The sequence below is a fragment of the Xenopus laevis genome, chromosome 6S (assembly GCF_017654675.1).
Source record: "Xenopus laevis strain J_2021 chromosome 6S, Xenopus_laevis_v10.1, whole genome shotgun sequence".
In the NCBI taxonomy this organism is placed as follows: Eukaryota; Metazoa; Chordata; class Amphibia; order Anura; family Pipidae; genus Xenopus; species Xenopus laevis.
In genome coordinates, this window is record NC_054382.1 from 40,580,112 (window position 1) to 40,607,771 (window position 27,660).

The 27,660-nt window shown below is 35.7% G+C and overlaps 1 protein-coding gene across 1 annotated transcript in view; it reads left to right on the forward strand.

The window, feature by feature from the left end:
• lrrc3b.S (leucine rich repeat containing 3B S homeolog) overlaps nt 1-27,000 on the forward strand; it is a 75,522-nt gene extending 48,522 nt beyond the window's left edge. The window contains exon 2 of the mRNA XM_018269289.2: nt 25,604-27,000. Coding sequence (XP_018124778.1) covers nt 25,739-26,518 — 780 coding nt within the window. The 5' untranslated portion in view covers nt 25,604-25,738 and the 3' untranslated portion in view covers nt 26,519-27,000. The remainder of the gene's footprint in view (nt 1-25,603) is intronic.
• The last annotated feature ends 660 nt before the right edge of the window (nt 27,001-27,660 follow it).

The window sequence follows — 27,660 nt, forward strand, 5'->3', positions numbered from 1 at the left end:
AAATAGTTACTTCCGCTCTTCAGATGCATTTCTTTAGCAACCATATTGTGGGACACTACTCATCAACCATGCAGCATTATACATATATATTATACAAGAAATAATTTAATGATAAACTATAAAATAATAACAGAGTGACAAGTAACAGTAGTATAAATCAGTAAATGTACTTTGTATTAATATGATCAGTAGGAAAGCACTGAATCCTGGAGGCTGAATCAGGGCTTCTTTCTGCCCTTCCAAATTGTATCATGTCACTTTTTCCCTCCTCCTTTTTTCCCTATTCCCATTCTGTGCATTAATTGCATATGCAACTCAGATTCATTTTGGGATTTGTGAAAGATTCACTATATCCCAATATATCCCAAAACTGCATTCAGTGCATCCCTAATGATCAATTATTTTATAAATTATGGCAACCAGTTACTATATTTTACTGGTCTTAGAATAATAAAAAATAAGTTTAGAATTGGTTGCTATGGTTTGTTAGACAATTGCACATATTGCTTAGATTGCTACATACATAGCTCATAAGAGACTGACACAATAACAGAAAAACTAAGGATGAGAGCACAATCATAGATTTAAACAGAAAGTAGCCAGAGGCAGAAAGAGTAGAAAAAAGAGTGAGCCGAAGAAAGGGGAACAAGTGGAAAATTGCATGAAAGATATACACAATTGGGATTAATATGGTAGAAAAGATTAAAGAACAAAGCAAATTTCCAGTGCAGGGAGATACATAAGACAAAAAAGCAATTCTAAGAGTATATTCACAGCAGTATTCTCTGGAAAATATAGTTTTAAACCATTATAAAAATCAGTTAACTGTGTCAGAATGAAGAGGATACATTCTAACACAACGACCAAGGAAAGATTAAAAAAAAAACTTAAATTACTAATACTGTATGTTTAAGTATTAGACGTTTTAGTAAAAACATTTATCCAGTTGTAAACAGGGAATATGTTATCAGGAAGGCTTGTAACTGGTGCTTTCATAATGTGCAGCACTTAAATGCTGTACAAATAGGCTTTTAGGGTGTTCTGCTGTCACCATGAACTTCTTTTGGCTTATTTACCTTAAGTAACAGATACTGATTTTTGATTACCGAGAATTAGTAGAAAACAAAGATCTTTTTGTAGGTCAATGTGGGAATTGTCTCTGTTGACTTTTGGAGCTTCCCAGATAAAGGAAAGCTCGTTTGCATTTGAGAATACCAGTAAGTACATTAATTAATGTGGAAGTGTGCCTAATAGAAAGATTATTTATGTGGTGTCTTATTATGGATATAAATGACAACAGTTTCAATAAATGCTGCTCAGAGTGAAAGAAACCCTTGACGTGTGGTTATAATTAAAGTATCAGGCGGCCGAGTCGCCTTACAGATAATGGCATGAATGTTGGAATTACAAGTTAACAATATGAGTAAAGAAGCCAAAGGATCCGATAGTGTGAAATTAATGGAAATGTCAGGGTTTTGTTGCTTAGGATGGAAAATACATTAACTGAAGGAATTCAGATAAAACAAACCTCACAGGAGAGCATTTATGGTGAAGTCTAGGAATAAGAAACATGAAATATTGGCAGATCTTTAAACCTGCAGTGCAGTATAATCATACTGTATCTCTTTGTCCACCTTTACCTATACTTTTAGCATTATCCTTTATTTCACTTTCTGTCTGTATAAGCCATTTTCCAACTCTCTTTGTGTCTTTCTCTCATTAGTATACAACAATTTATTTTTAAAGTAGCAAGTTGCAAAAATGATTTTGCTTTTTTTTTAAATTTTGTTTACAAAGTCATACTCAAACAAAAAGGCTTCTATTCTTACATACTCATAGAAGCTGGACATTATACCTTAATCAGAGATAGAGAATGCTATTGACCTCTTCTTTTCTTCATGACCTGTCCTATTGAGGGTAAGATAAGATATCATAGGCTATTCCAGGTTTCTTTTTTATCTGTCTCTTGCAAAAATAAGTGCTGTATATTCTGCATCCCAGTAATTGTATGTTCCTTATGGCATTATGATAACCTTTTTGATCATAAGTTTTTTTCAAACATTAGTATACTAAATAACAGTATACTGTCTATTTAAATTTCATCAAAGGATATTCTTCATTTGCTCTAGGCAGGGCATGAAAATACATAGATATGAAGTTGCAACCTTTATAGAAAATGTAATTTCATGTGATTACTGCTTCTGTGTTTCAGTTTTGAAAGTGCATCTAGATATATATATATATATATATATATATATATATATATATATATTTATATATATATATATATATATATATATATATCTATATCTATATCTATATCTATCTATGTGTGTGTATATACATATATATACATATAACTAGATAGGTGCACTCAGATAGCCATGTTGATGCCTAGGTGCTGGACAAAAATTCATATCTATAAAGCAAAAAACTTCCGCACACATAGGTCTTGATAAGTGAAAAAAAGCTGGTAGATTTATTTCAACGTTTCGGCTTAAAAACTCAAGCCGTCAAAAGACCCTTCTTTTTCAAAAAAAGGTCCAAATGTGGACCGAAACGTCGGATATTACAGAATGACAATAAAATTATTAAACTTTTAAAGGGAGTGCTGGTCAGAAGATTTTTGATATATAAATAATTACCGTGCACCCCGCCATTGACAACAGCTTTGGAGTGCGGATACTCATTGGAAAACATATATATATATATATATATATATATATATATATATATATATATATATATATATAAAATCATAAAAAGGGGAATAAGCACTACTCAGGTCTTAAAAATTGAACAGAATTTATTTAATAAAGTAGCAGCAGACTGACGTTTCGGCTGACTCCTCAGCCTTTCTCAAAGTGCCAAAGTCAATACGGAACATGTCTTTTAACCACACACTGGCGGGAAACCACCAGCTACAGCTTAATCACATGATTAAAAGCTAATTAAAAAATCGACTACGTATATTTCAGTTTGTATTCATCTCTCCTAGCAGAAAAGACTAAATTAAAAACAACACCATAATAACAATAATATTACAAAATGTGGTATGAATATTAATGTGATTACATAGTAATGTAGAGTAATTATGGGTGACACTTGGTAGTTTGCAATTTTTGTGGGTTTTATGTGACTACGTGTACCAGGATACATGGGAGTTGTAGTTGAATCCTAATTTTTGGGAATACACCTACTGGTGGTAGTGGGTAATACATATTGTGGGGAGTGTTTATTTATTGAAATAGTGATCACCTGCTACCTGTTTGATATTAGTATTGGCATAGAATATAACACGCAACAGAGATGCTCTGCTAGTCCTCTTATACACGTATATTTAAGAAATTAATTGAGGTGTACCAACGGTTGGGGATACTAGTTGAGGCCATACATATGATTACCCCCGATGTGGGTCGCTCCCTATAGTGCTATAGAGTAAAAGAGTTAAAGATATAGAGGCAATATGCCCAAAGGAAGGAGAGATCATTGTGTTAGACTTAATGATTTTCACATGAACAATATAATTTACGAAAATGGTGTCCTTGAGCGTAATCTAGTACTGAAACAATGTATTAATGTAACAGATAAAAGTAGTAACATATAGGAACATTTCCTGATTTGTGTGTAACATTTGGACACATTTTGTTATATTATTGTTATTATGGTGTTGTTTTTAATTTAGTCTTTTCTGCTAGGAGAGATGAATACAAACTGAAATATACCCAGTCGATTTTTTAATTAGCTTTTAATCATGTGATTAAGCTGTAGCTGGTGGTTTAACGCCAGTGTGTGGTTAAAAGACATGTTCCGTATTGACTTTGGCACTTTGAGAAAGGCTGAGGAGTCAGCCGAAACGTCAGTCTGCTGCTACTTTATTTAATAAATTCTGTTTAATTTTTAAGACCTGAGTAGTGCTGATCCCCTTTTTGTGATTTTATGGAGATGTTTTGTTGATCGTGCACCCAGGCAACTTACTGCATCTTATCGAGAGTGCCGACTCCACATGGCTTTGTGTATATATATATATATATATATATATATATATATATATATATATATATATATATATATATATATATATATATATATATATATATATATATATATATATATATATATATAATATAATATAATATATATATATATAATATAATATAATATAATATAATATAATATAATATAATATAATATAATATAATATAATATAATATAATATAATATAATATATAATATAATATAAAATATATATAATATAATATATATAATATAATATAATATAATATATATAATATAATATAATATATATAATATATAATATATATATGTATGTGTATGTATGTGTATATATATATGTATATATATATATATATATATATATATATATATATATATATATATATATATATATAGTTTGCAAAAATGCTGTTGCACTGTAGGGGCTTTTGCAATAGAAAAAACTATTTGAATCTAAAAAGTTTTTATACTTGAAAAGTCAGCGTTGGAGTGGGTTAAAGGGTGGCCCCATTGTTAGTGCAATGACCACAATAGGGCAAAATTCAAGCCATTTTTTTAATTTGAGATTTTTGCGTTTGTAGACTCACAAATTCAAGGCGTTAGAGCCTATAAATTCGAGATATTTGAGTTTTTTCGTGATTGTATTCATCAGAGTTTTTTACATTTGTATTTAATGTAAATAAGCAAACATTTCAGGTTTTTTTAAATTGTGAGTTAATTCTTATTAGCAAAAACCTCACAAATACGAGTTCTGATAAATAAGCCCATTATTCTCAAAAAAATATTGAACGAAAACCAGTGTTAAAAGCCCAAAACTTTCGAAAACCATGAAGGATTCAAATTTTTAGCAGCTTCAGAGCATAATAAGTCTAAAAAAAGAATTTTTCCCTTTAAAAACTCGACCAGAAAAATTTAAGGTTTAATAAATAGTCTTGGACTAAAACTCGTTCCTTTCTATTCAGAGTTCGTAAAATATTGCTTGTACAGATTAATTTCTCCCGCAAGACACCTTCAGAATAGCATGCAATACTTCTTACTGCTGTAATCTTTCCCCAGCTGGTATTTTCATAAATCCCTGCACTTTATTTCTTTGCAAACAGAATATCCGAATGGGATTATTTATCTTGCTTGACTAAGTTAAATAGTCTTATATGAATGCAAGACATTCATATTTTACTTCCTTTCATATTAAATATTTATCATTCTGAATACACACGCCTTTCTGCACTCAATAATCAGTTTTTTAACCTTTATTTCATCCAGGGAGTACGTATTGTAAGCTCCATAATATACAATTCCTCCTTAAATATCCATTAAAGCATGGTGACAGCTCCCCTAAAGCACACACATGATCTACAGTACACACAGATGTCACCACAAGACCATGTCCACGTTAATTGTGGTAGCACACCAAAAAAAATGGTTGGTGCTCATTGCAGGTATATCACTATCACTCATATGTTAAAAAGTTAAGTTGTATTAGGACCTACCCTTAAATCCATATGCCTCCTCCCCTGTGGATAACTCAGCACCAACCAAAGCACATGATTAAACATCGTATGGGCCACTAACAATAGTTTTGAAATGCTAACAAACCCCCAGAACAAATATCAGGCTTATGTTCCACAGGCAGAGTATGGCACACACAGGGAGCATAGAGAAGGCAGAGTATGGCACACACAGGGAGCATAGAGAAGGCAGAGTATGGCACACACAGGCAGACTATGGCACACTCAAGGAGAATAGGGCAGGCATAGCATGGCACACCCAGGGAGCATAGGACGGGAAGAGTACGGCACACACAGAGCAATTTGAAATAAGTAATATAGGAGAATATATGCTTAAACTAATTGCACTTTTATCTTACCTTTTTACCTAGGAGGTATAAGTAATACAATCTTTCTTGGTGTACGTAACATAAAATTGCTTGTTGATTGTCAGGGGCCTTGTGGCTCCACGTACAGAGAAGTCCGGACCAAGGAGGAAGTTGAAGTCCAAGTTTGCAGTATCAAAAGGGGTCAGGCGTAAGCGTAGTCAAGTTTCTGGCAGGAATTCAATAGTCAGGCACCAAGGATCAATATCAGGGTCAAAGGGATCAGAAGTCCAAGGATCAAAGATTTAGAAACACCCAGGAAATGAGTTTGACCTATACTCGGGACGTAAAATGGATATGGTAATTAGATGGTGTGGCCATAAAATGGGTATGTTCAAAATATTTTTTTCTTTTTGCCCCTCTTTCTTTGTTGGGAGGTATGCATTATACATAAGCTTCTCCTACTTAAAACATACAACCTCATTTCATCCTCAAAGAAGAACTAAACCATAAAATTTCTAAAATGTCTAAATTGCTAAAAATGCTATATTTTATATAATGAACTTTTTGAACCAATCTAAAGGTTTAGCATGTTAGTAGTAATGATTCAGGGCTTCAGTGTTGTCACAGGAGTTTACAAACTGTGATTTTTTTAGGAATATCTGTGACGCACACATGCTTAGGGGTCGTTACAAATAATCAAGCAGAAAATGAGGTCATACAAGCTAATGCTACAAAGCTGATTATTACATTCTAATGCTAATTGCACTGGTTTCTGAGCTGCCATGTACCAATAATCTGAATTATTTACTAATCAGCCTTATATTGTGACATTTCTATTCAGTAGATACTGTACTGTATATTGTAAGTCAGTCCCTAAGCTCAGTATTTGACAGCAGCACAGATCATGTGCAGTGAATCAGCAGAAAAGAAGATGGGGAGCTACTGGGGAATCTTTGGAGACACAGATCTTTACTGCTAAAGGGCTGTGGTTGCCTAGGGCTGGTCCTGAAACATGATGTACAACATTTCTACAATAGTTCTTTAGTTAAGTTTTAGTTCTTCTATAAGGAGAGAGAGAGAGAGAGCTTATTCAATACAAAAACCATGGCCCCTTGTTAACTGAGAGTCTTATAACAATATAATAGCTTCATTAAATTTGCCTTTGTGCCTTTAAATATATATATTTTAATTTGAAGATGTAGGCTGCCAATAAGAATGTATGTAAAAATAAAGATGAATACAACAAAAACTCTAATCTAAGTATAATATTAACTGTTACTAGTTACATAGTTAAATTGGGTTGAAAAAAGACAAAGTCCATCAAGTTCAACCCCTCCAAATGAAACCCAGCATCCATACACACACCCCTCCCTACTTTTAATTAAATTCTATATACCCATATATATATATATATATATATATATATATATATATATATATATATATATATACCTATACTAACTATAGAGTTTAGTATCACAATAGCCTTTGATATTATGTCTGTCCAAAAAATCATCCAAGCCATTCTTAAAGGCATTAACTGAATCAGCCATCACAACACCACCCGGCAGTGTATTCCACAACCTCACTGTCCTGTCTGTGAAAAACCCCCTACATTGCTTCAAATGAAAGTTCTTTTCTTCTAATCTAAAGGGGTGGCCTCTGGTACGGTGAGCCACTTTATGGGTAAAAAGGTCCCCTGCTATTTGTCTATAATGTACTTGTAAAGTGTAATCATGTCCCCTCGCAAGTGCAAAAACAACTCCAACCTTACAAGTCTACCCTCATAATTTAAGTCTTCCATCCCTCTAACCAATTTAGTTGCACGTCTCTGCACTCTCTCCAGCTCATATCCCTCTTAAGGACTGGAGTCCAAAACTTGCACTGCATACTCCAGATGAGGTCTCACCAGGGACCTATAAAGAGGCATAATTATGTTTTCATCCCTTGAGTTAATGCCCTTTTTTATGCAAGACAGAACTTTGCTTTAGTAGCCACAGAATGATACTGCCCAGAATTAGACAACTTGTTATCTACAAAGACCCCCAGATCCTTCTCATTTAAAGAAACTCCCAACACACTGCCATTTAGTGTATAACTTGCATTTATATTATTTTTGCCAAAGTGCATAACCCTGCATTTATCAACATTGAACCTCATTTTCCAGTTTGCTGCCCAGTTTCCCAACTTAGACAGATCACTCTGCAAAGTGGCAGCATCCTTCATGGAACACAATTTAGTATCATCTGCAATAGAAACAGTACTTTCAATGCCCACCTCCAGGTCATTAATAAACAAGTTCAAAAGCAAGGGACCTAGTACAGAGCCCTGCGGTACTCCACTAACAACACTGTTCCAATTAGAAAATGTTCCATTTACCACCACTCTTTGTAGTCTATCTTTTAGCCAGTTCCCTATCCAGGTACAAATACTATGTTCCAGGCCAACATTCCTTAATTTAACCAGTAACCTTTTGTGTGGCACTGTATCAAATGCTTTAGCAAAGTCTAAGTAAATCACATCCACTGCCATCCCAGAATCGAGGTCCCTGCTTACCTTCTCCTAAAAAGAAATTAAGGTAGTCTTGCAAGATCTATTACGCATAAAACCATGCTGGCATACGCTCATAGTATTATGATTTGCTATAAAGTCCAGTATCTTATCCTTTATTAACCCTTCAAAAAGTTTTCCTACCACTGATGTCAGACTAACTGGCCTATAGTTTTGAGGCTGAGAACGGGATCCTTTTTTGAATAGAGGCATCACATTAGCAATTTGCCAGTCTCTCTGCACTATTCCAGACCTCAATGAATCCTGAACAATTAAGTAAAGAGGTTTGGCAATCACAGAGCTAAGCTCGCTAAGTACCCTGGGATGAATACCATCTGGCCCTGGACCTTTGTTTGCTGGTAAACTGTATGCCCCCCTCACTCCTCCCCCATGACCCCTTACTAATCCCACTGCCCATTCTACCCTAGCTTCCCCATATTTCTTTATCTCATCCGCCCCCCCCTTGTCTAGTTTTAACACTCCTCCAACCTCTTAGCCATTCTTTCCCCTAGCACAGTGGACCCCCTTCCATTGACTGTATAGCTTGTACCCCAAGGAAAAATCAGCCCAGTGCTCTAGGAACCCAAACCCTTCCTTCCTACACCAAGACTTGAGCCACGCATTTAGCTTTCTAAACTCCCACTGTCTTCCTAAACTTGCACGTGGCACGGGCAACATTTCAGAAAAAATTACATTGGAAGACCTTTCCTTGATCTTAGAGCCTAGATCCCTGAAATCACTCTTTAAGGTCTTCCATCTACCATTTATATTGTCATTAGTACCGATGTGCACTAAGACAGCTGGGCCATGCCCAGCCCCACCAAATATTTTGTCTATCCGATCAACCACATACCGAACCCTGGCACCAGGTAGACAGCAAACTGTTCGGTTGTAGTGATCCGGATGACAGATTACCCTATCCAATTTCCTAATAATTGAATCCCCTACAACCACAATCTGCTTAGGCCTGACTCTGCTCTCCTCCCCACCACTACTAGAGAAACTGGTCTCCCGGCTGTTAGAGAGATCAGCCCCATCTAGAATTGCCAATCCAGAGTTCATACTCCCATCATCATCACACAATCTGGCAAAATTGTTGCGATGTATAAGCTCCGGATCAGCCTCCATTTTCCTTTTGCCCACCTTAGATTTTCTAACTGTCACCCGGACTGTGAATTAAAATAGGCCCTGGCATTTCAGGTACACAAAGGCCCAATCAGCCCACAAAGAGGCCCAAACAGCTCCCACCAGCCCACTAAATACTGACTTTCTATGGGACCTTACAGTAGCCCCTCTGGCATTTGCCAGAACCCACAGATTGCCAGTCTGGGCATGGTTCTGTTCCCCCAAAACTATCTGACCCCGCTAGGTCCTGCTCAGTGAGCAAGAGACACCTTTCAAGATTGTCAAACGACCGCAGTGTTGCAATTTGTTGCTCTAGTGCTCTAACTCCAGCCTTCAAAGTGGCAATTTGCTCACAACCATCACTGAGGTAAGCATTTTGGATCTCTTGTTCCAAATCTGCATACATATGGCAGTTGACTTATAGTTAGTTATAGGTAGTTTTTGAGAATTTTGCATTTTTACATTAATAGCAGGGGTTTGTTTTAAATGAGATCCATCAACCCAATGGTTAACAGAATACAGGAAGTGCATAGACAGATAGTTGCTGACAAATCTGGACCTTCAAAATGTTGTTGCTCTGAATACCTGATTAACAGTCTAGACTAATATCTCAGAAACCACTTGAAATAGAACATTTGTGTAAAATGCAATGATGTTCCAAGGACCTCTCTGAACAAGTTTATATCAATTCACTTTTTGGATTAAGATTCCTTTAACAACATTAGGGAAAATGCACATTCTGCACCTTTAAAAAACACAAATTTCCATAAATACACACATAATCATAGCCCTGGATATTTCACCTAAGAAGAAATGCAAACCCATTTTAAAAGCATTAAGGCGCTCATCACATCACCATCGCAGCCTTCATGGTGTCTTTTAACATATTTGTAATACGTTATTCTTTTCCAAAGATCTTTGATAGCTACTTGATAGATCTTGATAGATCCTTTCAATTGTTCCATTCTCCCTACCACTTTAGATGAACATCCCTGCACTCTTTTCCAGCTTATTACCCTGCTTTCTATTAAAGTGTCAAGAACTGCATACTCAAGATATGGTCTTTCTAGGGCTTTATAGAGGTTTTCATACCAGGGTTTAATGCCATTCTTAAAGGAACAGTAACACCAAAAAATTAAATTGTTTTATAGGAATGATAATATAATGTACTGTTGCCCTGCACTGGTAAACTGGTGTGTTTGCTTCAGAAATACTACAATAGTTAAATAAACAAGCTGCTGTGTAGCCATGTAGGCAACCATTTAAGATGGAAAAAAAGGAGAAAAGGTATACAAGCGATTTTTCAGAACTTATCTGTTATCTACTGTGTTTCCTGTGCTTGAATGGCTGCCCCCATGGCTACACAGCAGCTTTTTTATAGAAACTATAGTTTCTGAAGCAAACACACCAATTAACATTCATAATGGTTTTTACAAACTTTTTGCATAACAAAACCTTCCCCATTTATATCTAATTTTGGATCAAGTAAAGGTACATGTATGGTCCTTTATCTGAAAACCGTTATCCAGAAGGCTCCAAATTATGGAAAGGCCATCTCCCATAGATTTTATCCAAATAATCCAAATTTTTAAAACTGATTTCCTTTTTCTCTTTAATAATAAAACAGTAGCTTGTACTTGATCCAAACTAAGATATAATTAATCCTTATTGGAAGCAAAACCAGCCTATTGGGATTATTTAATACTTAAATGATTTTCTAATAGATTTAAGGTATGACGATCCAAATTACAGAAAGGTCCTGAGCATTCTGGATAATTGGTCCCTTACCTGTACTATTTTATTTTTAGAGAGAAAAATTATATTAATTTTTTTTACAAATTTAGATTATTTGGATAAAATGGAGTCTATGGATGACGGCATTTCTGTAATTCTACATTTTCTGGATAACAAGTTTAACAATAATGGATCCTATACCTGTAAATAAAAATGATATACCTGTAATTCATATAGTGTACAGGTATGGTACCTGTTATCCAGAATGCTCCGGATAATGGATCTTTCCATAATTTGGATCTTCATATATTAAGTCTACTAAAAAATCACATGAATGTAAAATAAACCCAATACGCTGGTTATGCTTCCAATAAGGATTAATTATATCTTAGTTTGGATCAAGTACAATGTACTGTTTTTATTATTACAAAGAAAGGGATATAATTTTTTTAAAATTTGGATTATTTGATTATATTAAGGAGTCTATGGGCTAAATTTACTAACTTCCGAAAATTCTCCAGTGACGGCTTTGCTCACAGCGCAGCACAGGTGTAGATTTGCCAGGACAACGCTAATGCTAGTGCTTGCTAATTTGCATACAGCACGAAGTTAAAGTTGAATGGACGTATATGTTGCAGTAAATACATTACACTACACAAGCCCGGGAAACCTTAATAAAATAAAAGTTGTTATATTGCCCTACACATGAGCCCAGTGTATAGTTTATGTGCCATATGTTAGGAAATGTAGGGGGGAAGCTGGTTACCCCAAAAAAATGTTACGCTCTTTTGCAGCCTATCACCCTGAATAAAGGAAAAGACGCCAGCGTTTTTTGGGACTTAGAAAAATTTTCAGCTATTTTTGAGGAACTCCTATCTACTCTATTGCACTTTGCCTGGTCTGAGGTGGCGAAGGCAAATCTAGCGCAAGAGGTAACATTCAGTAAAAACTGCATATTACTGAATTTGCGTAGTTACGTCCATTCGCCAGAGTGCAAATTCACCTGGCGTTAGGGAGCGAAGTACCGCTAGAGTCTATCTCCTATGCTAGCGAAGTTACACCAGTGACCGTTAGTCACTTCGCCCTTTATTAAATCTGGATAACGGATCCCATACCTGTATAACAATATTACCAAGATCCCTTGTTATCAAGAGGCTTTTAAGCTATTTGTATACCTATCTATTCAAATATAGACCGAGTGGCCAGTTTGACCATTCCTAACCAAATTAGCCCAGTCCTTTTTGTGTTTAGCCTCAAGAAAATATTTGGAACAAAATCAAAAACCATTTGGAGCTGGTGTTTATTGATAAGCTTGTTTGAAGCTTAAAATGTTGGTTGCTCTGGGCTCTTACACTGAAATACATTTTAGCTTCACTACTGTATATAGGCTATTAAAAAAGGGTATCGTTTTCTGTAATTCTTTTTCTTTTAAAGGACAAGGAAAGTCTAAAATAGAATAAGGCTAGAAATGCTGTATTTTGTATACTAAACATAAACATGAACTTACTGCACCACAAATCTAATCAAACAAATGATTTATGCTTTCAAAGTTGGCCACAGGGGGCTGTCATCTTGTAACTTTGTTAAACATTTTTGCAAGACTAAGACTAAGTGCACATGCTCAGTGTGGTCTGGGCTGCTTAGGGATCGTCATAAACAAAGCTGCTTGAGTTCTGCATGGCTGGTAAGTAAGGCAGGGGCTCCCCCTACTGTTCATAAGTATGATTGTTTCCCTGCTCATCAGTTAGGGACCGTCTGACAATTCCTATCCACAGCAGTAAATGAAGGGAGAATTTCACTGCATACAGTCAGGTTTCTTATAAAAACGGTACACATTTTTTAATTAAAGTATATTGGAGATAGGTTTCTTTTTCATTAAAGAAAGTAAAAATGGGATTTTATTTTTTTGCCTTTCCTTGTCCTTTAACAGCCTTGCTCGGTGCATTGTTTTTCTCGTTTTATTTGTCCTTTCCTAAAGTGGCCTCCGTGCTCTACTGTTAGACAAAAATGACAAATGTGGCTTAGTCCCTTATTGTTTAATTGTCTGAAGAACCCTGTCCCAACGAGGAGCAGGTTATATTAGGCAGAGTGTCTATAGATCAGCTGGAAGCAGGCCGGGAGCATGTCAGCGTTGTACACTTGATTTCCTTGTTAGCCTCATTGTGACAAGCTGCAGCCAGCTACCAGGGTGCATCCTTTCATTGCCTGTCTTTCAAGTTCTTAGCATATTATTCACTGGCCAGCGATGGAATTTAGCTTTTTAGCATTGCTGAAACCACAGTTAACCCTGCAGGATATTTTTGAAGGCATTCTTGCTGATTTTAGACTTAGAGGAATTCTCACGAGTGTTGGCTTGCTTACGTATAGCTGGCTTTTCTTTTAACTGCATTTAATTGGAATTTGATAATTAAGCATGCTTGGAATGAAATCTTGTCCAGCTGCCATCTGGTAAATGTGGGGTTAAGTGCTATCCCTGGAATGAACCTAGACTTAAAGTATTAAAAAGCAAAAGTAATGCATGTCTGCAAAATCATTTTTAATAACAAACATAATGGCTCCACTTGTTACACTTCTGCTTGTTGCACATAATAGTCCAGCTCTTTGCATAGTGTTTCAGGCCATACTGTATAAGAGTATTAGGGGTCTTAGTATAGTTTGCATGTTTTGATGTATGTGCTATGTGTGAAATGGTAAATACATTTATTATGTGCAACCCACCATGGTTTTTGCACTTTGCAGCCATCTCTGTACATACAAGTGCCAAAATGAAGGACAGAGACCTCCATCCCCTTTGATGTTTATAGCTGCGTTTGACAGGCGTGGACAGGGAGAGGCACATAAACATTCCTGTCCCCTAAATTGCTTGTCATTCAGATATGCGGATTAAGGAGCACTAGCTAGCACAGAATGCAAAGGGGCACTGTATTTAACTGCCTGCCCTATTATTACATACAGTACCTCCCAACATTTTGAAAATAGAAAGAGGGACAAAAAGATTTTGACCATGCCCATTTTTGTGGCCGCACCTCCTAATTACCATGCTCATTTTACAAAATTTGGCAGGTTATGAAAGTTTGCACACACTTCTGTGGTTTTTATTTTATTACAGTTTTGCTAATAAATGTGAATTGCCCTTTAAAATGCAAGTCACAGTTTCCCCAAGAGACCTGCTTATCTTTAATTGTTACAATTCTTTCTTTGCTTATCTTAAATTGTTACAAAAGAATCTAAGTTCACCTGCCACGTATTCTGAGCTCTCTGCCAAAAGCCAATTAAGTGTTGGAAACATTGTATCTTTTTCTTGCTGTTCAGTGCATGAGATCAAACAGAAAGTCGGGATACTGCAGGTTGAGCTTTCAAAATTGGGACTGTCCTGCGAAAAACAGGATAGTTGGGAGGTATGTTATTATTATTATTAACATGTATTTTGAGAGCGCCAACATATTTCACAGCACTGTAAAATAAATGGGTTCATACAAAGAACATACAGAACAGAAAGAACATACATGCATAGGTGTCGGACTGGGGGTCCTGGGCCCACTGAGACTGCTACCTCAGGGGCCCCCACACTGTGTCGGACTGGGACACCAGGGGCCCACCCAAAAACCTTATATCAGGGGCCCACTCTCAGTTCTATTATTCTTCCTCTCCTCACTCAACCTCTATTCTTCTAGTCTCTTTTCTTTGCATACTGTAATATATTAATCCATCTATTTAGCTTCTTTGTTAATATAGAAATTGATAATGACCATGAAATAGGGCAAATGTTTAGAAGCAGGAGGGCCCACTGACACCTGCGCCCACCGGGAGTTTTCCTGGTATCCCGGTGGGCCAGTCCGACACTGTGACCAGTAACCAATACAAAGGTGAAGATGGCAAACCTAGGACAGAAGTGCTGTTTGTAAGAGTGCTAAGAGGTTAAATTTTATGCCCCCTAGTGCTCTTGCGCTTCTGTAATACCAGAGCAGTAGTGCTTTAGCATAGTAAGGTTCACCTGGGCCTATTTGTTAAAATTTACTTAAGATCCAGAGAGATATTCTAATGTTTGGAATCATTCTGATCAAACACCTGAAAGAAAGACCATATTTTGCTGATTGTATTTAGTACTTGGAAGTACCAACCTTTAAAGCCTATTACTATAGCATGGGTTGTACAATTAGACCTTTGCACTTCTACTTCATACATAGGTGAAGAGGAGGAATATCCAGTGGACAAATAAGAGGGGGCATGAGAGCCAGTTCTCTATAGTATACCATTTGAGAATCCAAATTTTATATTGTTTGCCCATTCTTTACCATGCATCGGTGGACACAAAACAACTTCCTAGACAGTAACGTTTACGGGTTCTTAGTGCTTTTTAAATTCTTTTTAATGTTATTGACTGTTTGTATTGTTTATATTTGTATGTCATTTTGTAACTCATTTTTGTATAACAAAACTGGAACTTTAATACACTTTTCCCATGATGCTCAACATCAGTGGTCCCCCAACCAGTGTCTCGTGCCCAAAATGTTGGTCACCAACCCCTTGGATGCTGCTCCAAGCAGGTGCTTATTTTGGAATTATTTAATTGGAGGCACATCGGGGCTACCAAGTAGCCAATCACAGCACTTATTTTGCTCCACCAGGGTACATTTTTATGCTTGTGTTGCCCCCGGTCTCTTTTTACATCTGAATGTGGCTCTACATAAATTTATAGACTTTATGAGTGACTGTAACTCTACCTTAACTCTCTGTGTGTTTAAAGGAAAAGCTTGTTCTTGCATATACTAATTAACCATTTGGTTTCTGGTAGTGTAGTGCTTAGTGAATTGATGGAAATTAATCCTTTGACTTTGTTTTGATGGTGTGTGACAGTTTGTGGCTTCTTTACAGCCTGGTAAGTGGTGTTTTTGGCAGTATAGTAAGTTTGGGGTGTGATGCTACTGGTTTGTAACCATGCAGTGTCTAACCCAATATAGCCACACCCAGCATCACAAGCATCTGGTATAGCATGTCTGACATCTTCCACTTCTAGGGTCTAATTGAATGACCCCTGTTGTATGGGGCACATTTACTATGGGTCGAATAATTAACCCTCGATATTCGACCATCGAAGTTAAATCCTTCGACTTCGAATATCGAAGGAACGATTTCCCTTCAATCACAAATTGCTAGGAAAGACTATGGGGACCTTCCCCATAGGCTAACATTGGTGCTCGGTAGGTTTTAGGTGGCGAAGTAGGTGGTCAAATTTTTTTTTTTCGAAATTCAAAGTATTTTTCATTCTAATCCTTCACTCGAGCTAAGTAAATGTGCCCCTAAGAGTGTGTATATATATATATATACTATGCAAACAAATCTATGCAAATAAATATCACTTGATTTACAAAGAAGAAAATGGTGTGCGGCTCTATGTGAAATTTGTATTATTAACTCTCTGAGGTTGTTATTGTTTATTAAAAGGGAGATTTGAACAAGTTATAGGGAATTGTTGCATTTTATCTGTTAGTGAGGAAATGCCACTTTATTCCATAATTTGTCTGACATTTCTTCATTACAAGTACCTGTACTCTCATCAGTTGCTTGATGTGAATTCCTTATGCCATCATGACTACACCAGTTGCAGAACTCTAGATTTGAGCAGTTACCAGTACATCGAATAGGAAACTGCGAAAGAGAAAGACAGACTTGTAAGGTTTCCATGGAAATGCTTTCATCCTGAGTGAGAGAAAGGTGCTTTAGTCAAGGTCAGAATGAACATTCCAAATAAAATGCTTCATGACTCGTTACCACTAACTTGTCATTTCTAATGCTGTGATTTGTAAAGGAACAGGACTGCAGAATACATATACTTTAAGGATTTAGCTGCTTTTATTCAAGTGTAAAAATGTGTCTGCCTTATTTCTGCTTCATCATGCAATGCTCATTTAGAAACTGGAATATGGGTTAGAAACTAATTGGGCAGGTGCACATGCCCCAGACCTTCAGCAAAGGGTGTAATTGAAAATAGTAGCCATGTTGGACAGGCACTTATGTAGTCCCTTGTAGTAAGATGCAATATAAGAGTTGATTTTAAGTTACAGGTAGCATGGAATATAAATTGGGTTACCACCAACTAAGGTCACACACAAATCTCAAATTGTTCAATCTTTTACATAAAATGGACCAAAGGTGTTATGGAAAGTGTAAAAAGCTCTAAGCTTGTGTTTCTCAGTTTATCGAATACTTCTCCTATACCAAGACCAGAAGAAATTCGCAGAATGATACATATTGTATGCCCATGGGTGTTGCATGCCTTCTGGTTGAACTGTGGCTATTGCTCACATCACATAACATTGAAGTCAGATAGATTTTTTTTCTAGGTGCTGTAATGATTGGGATGATAATCTTAAAGGGCTAGCAAAACTATAAAAAGGTTTATAAGCATTTAGACAGGTTGACCAGGTAAAAAAATGTGTGTTTGAATTTAGAAGCACTACTATAGTTTATTTAAAAAATAACAATCTGAACAGGACAGAAAGGTTCTTACATAGGAAAATATGTCAAAGTCATGGCTCTTTACAGGACTATAGAATGAAAACCTCTTGCATCTAAAACAGGATATTTGTTGCCACAAAATAATATATTTGTAAGTACTCAATCAACAGATACTAACCTATCAGGACAAAGTTAATCTTGTATTACCGTATACTCACTGGAAATGCTGGCTAAAGGTTGAAATCCTGTTTTCTCTGATTCAATATTGAAGTGTTATTGTTACTGGGTGTGACTAATGAAATAACACTCATTGCTGTAGAAGATACTATTAAGTTATATGCAATATGATTTTATGAATGATTAGACAGAATATTCTAGTTCGCTTGGTTACATCTGAATTTATCCTGGTCTGGGCAGCATAAAGCATGCCTCATTTCTATTATGACATAAATTATATACAGTATCAATTTTGATTGTTGTTTTGAGACTACAGGCAGTTTATGTGCATCACATAGGTGATTAGCAAACTATGGCCCAGAAAAGAAGAGGTAATTTTTTCATGTATTTTCATGTATATTTTGTTGGTTTTGTCTAGTACTTTTAAATGCTAATGTAATGAAAGACAAATGAAGGTTAATGTTATAAATCAATCCCTTGGTTTGTTTATGGGAGAACAAGAAATGTTAAAAAAAATTACCACCTTAATGAAACAATTAGTTTTTTTTTTAAATTGTTATTCAAATTTAGGAAAAGTTATTTCATACGTCATTTAAGCAAGAGCTGAATCTTATTTATTGAGATCTATGTGAAAATATTCTTACACTCTTTGATATTGTGTTAGGACCTATTAGATATAATTCACCTAAGACCATAAATTATTTTGTGTCATACCTTTTTCTTAATTAGAAATGAATGCATATTTTCCTATAGCAGTTAGGTCATGTCTTACTGAACTAAAAGATTTAGAGACTTTCGGGGGAATGTAATAAAAGTAGGCAACGGAAAAACTATTCGCAATGCCTTTGTGCGAACAAATTTTGCTTTGTGCGAATTTAATATAGCTTTAAAAAAACCAGGAAACTGTTTAGCTACCACTTCTGACAGTGAAAGACTGTTTGCGAATTTTATAGTTTGTACAGTTGTATAAATTTAGTGCTAAATGTACAGTGCACATATTGGTATAAATGCAGTGTCAATAATATTATCACATAACCTTAAATTGTTCTTTTGTCCTATTTATGGACACCAGACTGCCAGACTATATAATGCAGTGCCCAGGATGGATTACACACATTGTAGTACTTCCAAGGTCCTGTGTGTAGTGATGGGCAAATTTGGGGCGTTTCGCTTCGCCAAAAAATTTGCAAAACGGCGCCAGCGTCCAAATTACGCAAATCTATTTGCCAGTGGTGAATTTATTTGCCGGCGGGAATCGCGAGGATTCGCTAGGAATTTGTGCCTGGATGAGATCTAGATAAATCTCCAAGTACATACAGATAAAGTAGGTATGGAAAAGGCTACAGGTACATTACACTAGGGCAGAGTTGCCACCAAAATGTTCGCATTTACACTTGGGTCCTCAAAAATTCTTAAATAATTAGAAATTGGCAATCCTTTTAAATAGTTGTTGACTCTATATTAAAGTTATAACCAATCATATAAATTTACTGTAACAAAGGTCCTAATACAATATCATGCCAATAATGCTTAGAGTAGAATCTGTCCTGAATATACAGTATATAACAGAATGAAAATGTGCTTGTTTTTTTTTTTTTGTCACTGGGTAGTAAATTAAATAAGCAGTTCCATATAAATGATTTCAGGAAATCTTGAACAGGTTTCCAGCTACTAGCACCATATTCTGTGTTAATTGGGTCATACTCTCCAAAGGAGACTTGTTAGCTTCACCATTTTTCAGAATGTAATTGAGTTTGTAGCTCTGTTCCTACTCCAATAATACATGACTATTATGCTGGATTTTACTTACTCAACATTGCTATTAGTTATCTTATGTGGCAGTTTTTAGCTGTATTGCTAAAATATGGTTATCATTAGAAATAGGTATGCACCGAATCCAGGATTCGGCCTTTTTCAACAGGATTCGGATTCGACTTAATCCATGTGCCTGGCCAAACCGAATCCGAATGCTAATTTGCATATGTTAATTACAGGCAGATAGGGAAATCACGTGACTTTTCGTCACAAAAGAAGAATTTTCCCCTTTTTCCTTTCCTGACCTTAAGTTATATATTATATTATTATAAGTTATATAAATCAGGATTCTGATCGGTATTCGGTTGAATCTTTCACCAAGGATTCGGGGATTCGGCCGAATCCCAAATAGTGGATTCGGTGCATCCCTAATTAGAAATCATGTAAACACATTTCATAATTTTCCCTAAATTCTAAAGTTATTTAAGATTGGATCTACTGATATTCCCAGGAGAACAAATATAATTTATTTCTACCACATGTGGGCACAAACATTGCCAGGAGCTTAAAGGACAAGGGCAGGGGGTGGTTGGTTTGTATAGTCAAATGTACTCTGCTATTATCTTGGGCATGCACAAACTTGCAAGGGTTCTATATTGTACATGCAGCAAGGAATCCTTGATAACTTACTAGATTCACAAGAAAAGAACCCCAGGCAGGTACATATATATTAATTCATAGTGAATAGTGATTTTATTTAACGCTTTGTCTGTGGGTGAGCCCACAGTTTGTCACACCTAGGTTCTATATCATGTCTAATGGTGTGATAAGCCAAGAGCAATGGGATCCTTTATCCGGAAACCTGTTATCCAGAAAGTTCTGAATTACAGAAAGGTTGTCTCCCATAGACTTAATTTTTTACAAATAATCCAAATTTTTTCAAAATGATTTATTTTTCTCTGTAATTATAAAGCAGTACCTTGTACTTGATCCAACTAAGATATAATTAATCCTTATTGGAAGCAAAACCAGCCTATTGGGCTTATTTAATGTTTACATGATTTTCTAGTAGACTTAAGGTATGAAGATCCAAATTACGGAAAGATCCGTTATCTGAAAACCCCTAGGTCCTGTGCGTTCTGGTCCCATACCTGTATACCTTCAAAGGACCTTTAGCAGGTCTAATCAGAATGATTTACAAAATTAACTAAACACTCAGGAAAGCACATCCACTCTTTCAGGAATATTTATTTAAATCCAGTGGGAAAAAAGTACAATAAAAATGTTTGTGTATGGGACTCAATATAGAAGACCACTCTTTCTTTAGGACTAAAGTACATGGGTCTGTTTTTCCACAACCTGATCCACTGCCTTTTGAACCTTGGATGCGTTTGTTCACTGGAAGGTATGGGATCAGCCACAAAGAGCAGCTTTCAGATGCGGAAATACTAAAGTATAAATCTTTTGTGACAAAATCTGCTCTCTATGTGAGATGAAAGGCTTGGGATCAGATTTTCTGCTGTACCATGTGCATTTGGACTCCGCTAAATCAAGAAACTCCAGCTAGATAGATCACAATTAGATTTACATTATATATACAGTTTACAGTATATATGCAACTTTATAAACTGGATATCTAGAGGAACTTGATGGTGTTCACCTGGTAGAGTTTGTAATACTTAATGCTGTCTTGAGTATTTCCTGACATTTATAATCAGTTCTTTTAATTTTAGGAGTATTAAGAACCAGTCTGTAGTTTTTTGCTGTATTAAATTATATTGAATGCTTGTTTTCTGTTTTCATCATGATTCTGCATGAGACCCAACTTTGTAGTGCTATTCTATATCTAAAGACTTGCAGTTGTTGTCAGGAGATAAAGTGAGACATATATTATAAAATAGGATGAGATTTAAGCAGCATCTGTGTCAAAGTCAAAAGTCTGAAAATGAATTGAAAAGCAGGGCAGCCAAGATCAGCTAGTTTGCTAATAAGTTTAGTGGGGTTTATAATACTGAATGCATAACTATTATATAGAAAAAGCATGCAGACATATGCATGGGTCTTGTCAAAGTGTAATGGTGGGGAATGCAATGTTAGAGTGACTGCAGATCTGTATGGTAAATTTTTGAACTGGGTCCAGTGAGTTTGTAGTGATGGAATTGGTAAATTAGGATCCCAGTGTTTCAATGCAGTTGGTATTAGTGCAAGGAGCATGTAATCCCGTAGCACTAACCCAGTGATCCCCAACCAGTGGCTCATGAGCAACATGTAGCTTAACAACCCCATGTATGTTGCTCCCAGTAGCCTCAAAGCAGGTGTTTATTTTTGGCATTCCTGGTTGGAGTCAAGCTTTAGTTGCATAAAAACAAAATATATTGCCAAAAAGTTTCCTCTAGATTGCCAGTCCACAAAGGACCTACCAAATAGCCAATCACAGCCCTCGTTTGGCACCCCAGGAACATTTTTCATGCTTGTTTTGCTCCCCAACTCTTTTTACAATTGAATGTAGCTCACAGGTAAAAAAAAAGAGGTTGGGGACCCCTGCACTAAACCATTGATTTTAGGTTTCATTGTAACTAGCATGATTATTGTGTTCATAAAGCGGCAGGATACTAAGCATTACTTCAGAGAAGCATTGAAGATGTCAGTGTAGACTTTGTCTTGATATGGGACTTGATAAGGCCCTGCAATTTTTTTTACGATTTAACGATTCAGTGTTTCAAGGTGTCCAGCTTGGAGATGTAAAGTATAGGATCTGTTGGTGCTGTCTGGTTCTGTGACTTGAGGTTGCCTTGAAGACTGGCTTTGATGTTCCTCACCATTGTGAAATGTGTTGCACTCAAAAGTTTTAGTAGGCTGGCCATTTTTATTGAAGGGATACTGCCACTAGAAATTAAATCTTTTTTATATCTTTCTTAACATTGACTTTGCATGCTTTTTATAATTTTGCCATAAAAGTATTTGCCTAATGCTTAAAAAAAACAATCAAAATAACTTACAGGTAAATTTGAGGGGCAGATTTATCAAGGGTCGAATTTTGAATAAAAAAAAACTTCGAAATTCGAATAAAAAAAGACCAACCGAAATCTATTTAAAAAAAACAAAGGCTATTTTCATTCAATTTGAATCGTCTGAATCAAAGTAATCAGGGGCTGATTTATCAAGGGTCGAATTTCAAATTTGAAAAACTTTGAAATTCGAATTTAAAATCACCAACAGAAATGAAATCAAAGTTTTTTTTGGCCGATTAGGTCTGTTTTTGATAGAATTAGAATCGTATGAATCGAAGTAATAGCGCATTTGATCAAATTAGATACGTTTTGAATCCATCAATTGACTCCAAATACGTTCTAGGAGGTCCCCCAAAGGCTAAAACGGAAGTTCGGCAGGTTTTCGATGGCGAATGGTTGGTCTAATTTTTAAAGAGACAGTACATGATAAATCTCGAAATTCTAAGTTTTTTTTCAAATTCGAATCAAATTTGGACTATTCCCTAGTTGAAGTACACAAAAATTTGCTCGAAATTCTAATTTTTTAATTCCAATTTTCACTTCGACCTTTCATAAATTTGAAGCACAGTTTTTAGTGTCAGTATGATTTTACAAATTTTGCCATTGTACTTTATGTAAGTCTGTTTTTGTCAGTGTTTTCATTATTTTGTTAGCTTTCTATCCTTTTTGTTTGTAGATCATGGTATAGGCATTGAGCTGTTCTGAAGAGGGCTGTGCAACATTGAAAGTGGTCAAAGCATACAGAATTTTATGATTTTTTAATTACAAGTAATTTATCTATTATATATAAGCTTGACAAGCCTTGACTGATATTAGCCCTCAAAGATCAACACAAAACTGACTTCACAATGTCAAATTCCATGTGAACTGCAACAATACCATATTGTGGGCTTCCAATGTTTCCCCATTACCTTCCATAGAAGTGCAGAATAGATCATGGATTATTTCCCAAACAAATATACCTTAATAACTGATGCTCTAGGCATCTTGGTCTGAAAAGTTAATACACCAGTGAAGCTTTTTTTGTTTTTTCTTTGTATGTTTTTCAGTACTAGCTTTTGAAATTGTTCAAAGATTAAGGAAAAAGGAACAGCAAATCATTTTATTGTTTTTCTGTTCATAGTGCCAAGTGCAAAAATAGCTTGGTCATGATGAGGCCATATGGATTCTGTAGTACTTTCAAATGTTTCTTCTTCAAAATTGCCTGAGAGTGATGACAGTAATTTGATTTCATTTCTGCAGTTTTGTTTAGTTTCCATGTGCTCCAGAGTTATCAGTCACATTTTCCTTGGTTGAATGCTTTATCAGCAAATGTTTGTTTTTCTCATTTCTGAATTATATTCTGCAAATCTGCATTCCATGGATATTGGTTGGTATGATGTTATTATGTTTTGCACAGGTTCAGAGCTTGAACAATATTGAGAAATGTATGTATGTGTGTGTGTATATATATATATATATATATATATATATATATATATATATATATATATATATATATAAGTGCCAATTATTATTTAAAAAAATGCCATCTATCTTTTAAAGTACAAATCATTTACAGATAATGTTCCTTGGAATTATACTGGATGTGGATTAATTTGCATCACAGTATCCAATTTATCTACAAAGATACAATTCAAAAATAGTTTTGGTTTCTCTTAATGAGATGCCATCTCCTCAGTGAAGCAGTAAATTAAATCAATCCTCTGTAGGCTAAAGTTGTGACTAGCAAGATGCTTACCATTGGTCTTTATTCATTAGGGAACAGAGTATGATGTTTATTGCAGTGCCACTTGCAAATAAACACTTCATCACGTAGCAAATTGCCTGGTATTTTTAAACAGGCAGCACTGTCGCCATATTCCAGTTGCCAAGTGACCATTGAACTTAGTGCAAGAATTCATTGTTTAAAGGAGAATTCAACCCTTTACCAAAAAAACACTCCCCCACCACACGTAGACCCCCCTCCCTCCTCCCCCCCAACCTATCTCCCCCCGGGGAAATGCCCCTATCCCTCCATGCAGATTCAGGGATCATAGTTCACCGCAGCCATCTTTCCGGTCTTCGGTAAGCTGAGACGGAGACCGCAGAAGTGGTGCAGCAATTTACCGGTTTGAAACAACTGCTCGTGCACCGAATTGGACGAAAATTGTAGAAGCGCCGGAAGAAGACATGAAGACCCGGAAGATGGCTGCCGTGAACTGCGATCCTTGAAACTGCACCGAGGGGTAGGTAAAAAGTTTGGGGCATTTCTACGGGGGGAATGCTAGGTTGAGGGGGAGGAGGGAGGGGGGTCTATGTGGAGTGGGGGGTAGGCTTTCCTTTGGTAAAGGGTTGAATGCTCCTTTAAGATACATGACCATAGAGGAAACTGCTGCGTTAAAGATGTTAGAACAGCATTCGTGACTACCTTTTTTTCTGGCTGTCCAATAAGTGTAATTACCTACAGCTACCAATCAGCACTGAACTAGCTGGTAGCATTTATGTGTCACTCAAAAAATGCAAAAAACATTTCTAACCCAAAAACAAAGGGTACTTTGATAAGATGCCCAGGCCTTGTTCATTTAACATTTCACATGGGACATATTGTCAGACAAGCAGCATCACGATTTCTAGTTGTTTCACAAATGTATCTAAAAAATGATATGGTGTAGATCACTCCATCATATGTTCTTCTGTTTTCTTATCCAGAATATGGTGCTTATCAATCAAACTGGTGTATAACTCTTGCATTTGCCATTCCTCTGTAATGTTCCAATAATAAACGTGCGATTATATATATTTTTACTTTTTAATATACGTATTTTTTTTTTCAAACAAAATGTGACCTATTTTAACCTATTTGATCATTTAAAATATTTCTAGAATTATAATACATCATTGCTATATTGTCCGCTATAACTAAAACGCAAAAATGTACTACTTTGTTAAACATTTCTTTTTTTTCTCATAAAAACAGGTCCCTAATGTGGAACTGATGTTCAATTCAGAAGACTATTAAAGAAAATGATGCCATGGATTTTCTCTGAAGATTCCTTGATTACTTCCTTTGGCTAAATGAGGAGTAGCCATGTTATTATGCTGACATCTAAGCATGAATTTGGTAGACCTGTGGCTAACACGCTCCCTCTCCATGTGTCTGCTCTTACAAAGCTTTGTCCTAATGATACTGTGCTTTCATTCTGCCAGTATGTGTCCCAAAGGCTGCATCTGCTCGCATACAGGAGGCTTAAATATCAGTTGCAGTAACGCGAATCTCAAGGAAATACCTAGAGACATTCCTCCGGAAACAGTTATACTCTACCTTGACTCCAATCAAATAACCTCAATCCCTAATGACATTTTTAAGGATCTCCATCAACTTAAAGTTCTCAACTTATCAAAGAACGGAATTGAATTTATAGATGAACATTCTTTTAAAGGTGTTGCTGAAACCCTGCAGATTTTGGACCTGTCAGACAATCAGATTAAGAGTGTTCATAAGAATGCATTCCGTAACTTGAAGGGAAGGGCCAGGATTGCAAACAACCCGTGGCATTGCGACTGTACTCTACAACAAGTTTTGAGGAGCATGTCTTTAAACCATGACACAGCTAGCAATGTAATCTGCAAAACGTCTGTACTGGATGAACATGCCGGACGGGCTTTCTTTACACATGCTAATCATGCAGACCTTTGCAATCTTCAGCAAAAGACTACTGATTATGCCATGTTGGTCACTATGTTTGGCTGGTTCACCATGGTGATATCTTATGTTGTATACTATGTAAGGCAAAATCAGGAGGATGCACGCAGGCATCTTGAATACTTGAAATCCCTGCCAAGCAGGCAAAAGAAACCTGACGAAGCTGATGACATTAGCACTGTGGTATAGTATCAAGTTATTAAGAAAAGACGGGGGAGGAAATGGGTAACCGTTTCAATATCATTAGAACAAAGATGAGTTCTAATTTTTTGCCGGAAAACCTCTATGCCTTTCTAAAATATACAGTAGGTGAATTTTACTGCTGTCTAAGAACAATACACGTCATCTTTCTTTAAATAGTACCTAACACGTCTTTGAAGGTATTCCAGTCAAGTACATTATTCTGTAAGTAATTAGGATACATTTCACTATTGAATAATGAAAAAATTATTTTTTTAATTCTTAAGTAAATAAAGGACTTGAACTGTGGAAGACTTAGCAATCTATCATTCTTTAAAACGTGATTACTAACAGGGTTAAGTGATTTATTTTTATAGGCTAGTACTCATTATGCAAAACTGACTGTAACTGAAAACAAAATTCTTGTATACAGTATGTATGTGTGTGTAAATATATATATATATATATATATATAAGTCTAAGGTAAATGAGTGCACACTGGGAACCTTTCCACAGGGTTTACTTTAAAATCATAATTTTATTAAGTAAATTAAAATTATGATTTTTAAAGTAAATCTGTGGAAAGGTTCCCAGTGTGCACTCATTTACCTTGGACTTATATCAATTATGCTTGTTGAGGAGCACCTGGGTAGCTTGCTGAATACAGTGGAGTGCGGATAACCAAGGACTTTTATATATTTATATATATATATATATATATATATATATATTTATTTATATATATATATATATATATATATATATATATATATATATATATATATATATATATATATATATATATATATATATATATATATATATATATATATATATATATATATATATATATATATATATATATATATAAAAGTCCTTGGTTATCCGCACTCCACTATATATATATATATATATGGACAAACGAAGGATCTCTGTAATTTGTGAAATGATGCTCTTTTATTGATACAGCATCTCATCCAACGTTTCTCAGGTGGGCCCGAAACGTTGGATGAGATGCTGTATCAATTAAAGAGCATAATTTCTCAAATTACAGAGAGAGTTGACCCTTCATTTGTTTATATTATAACCCTTGATCATGCACCTAAAAGTATGAGTGCACTTCTGGACAATTATATATATATATTTACACA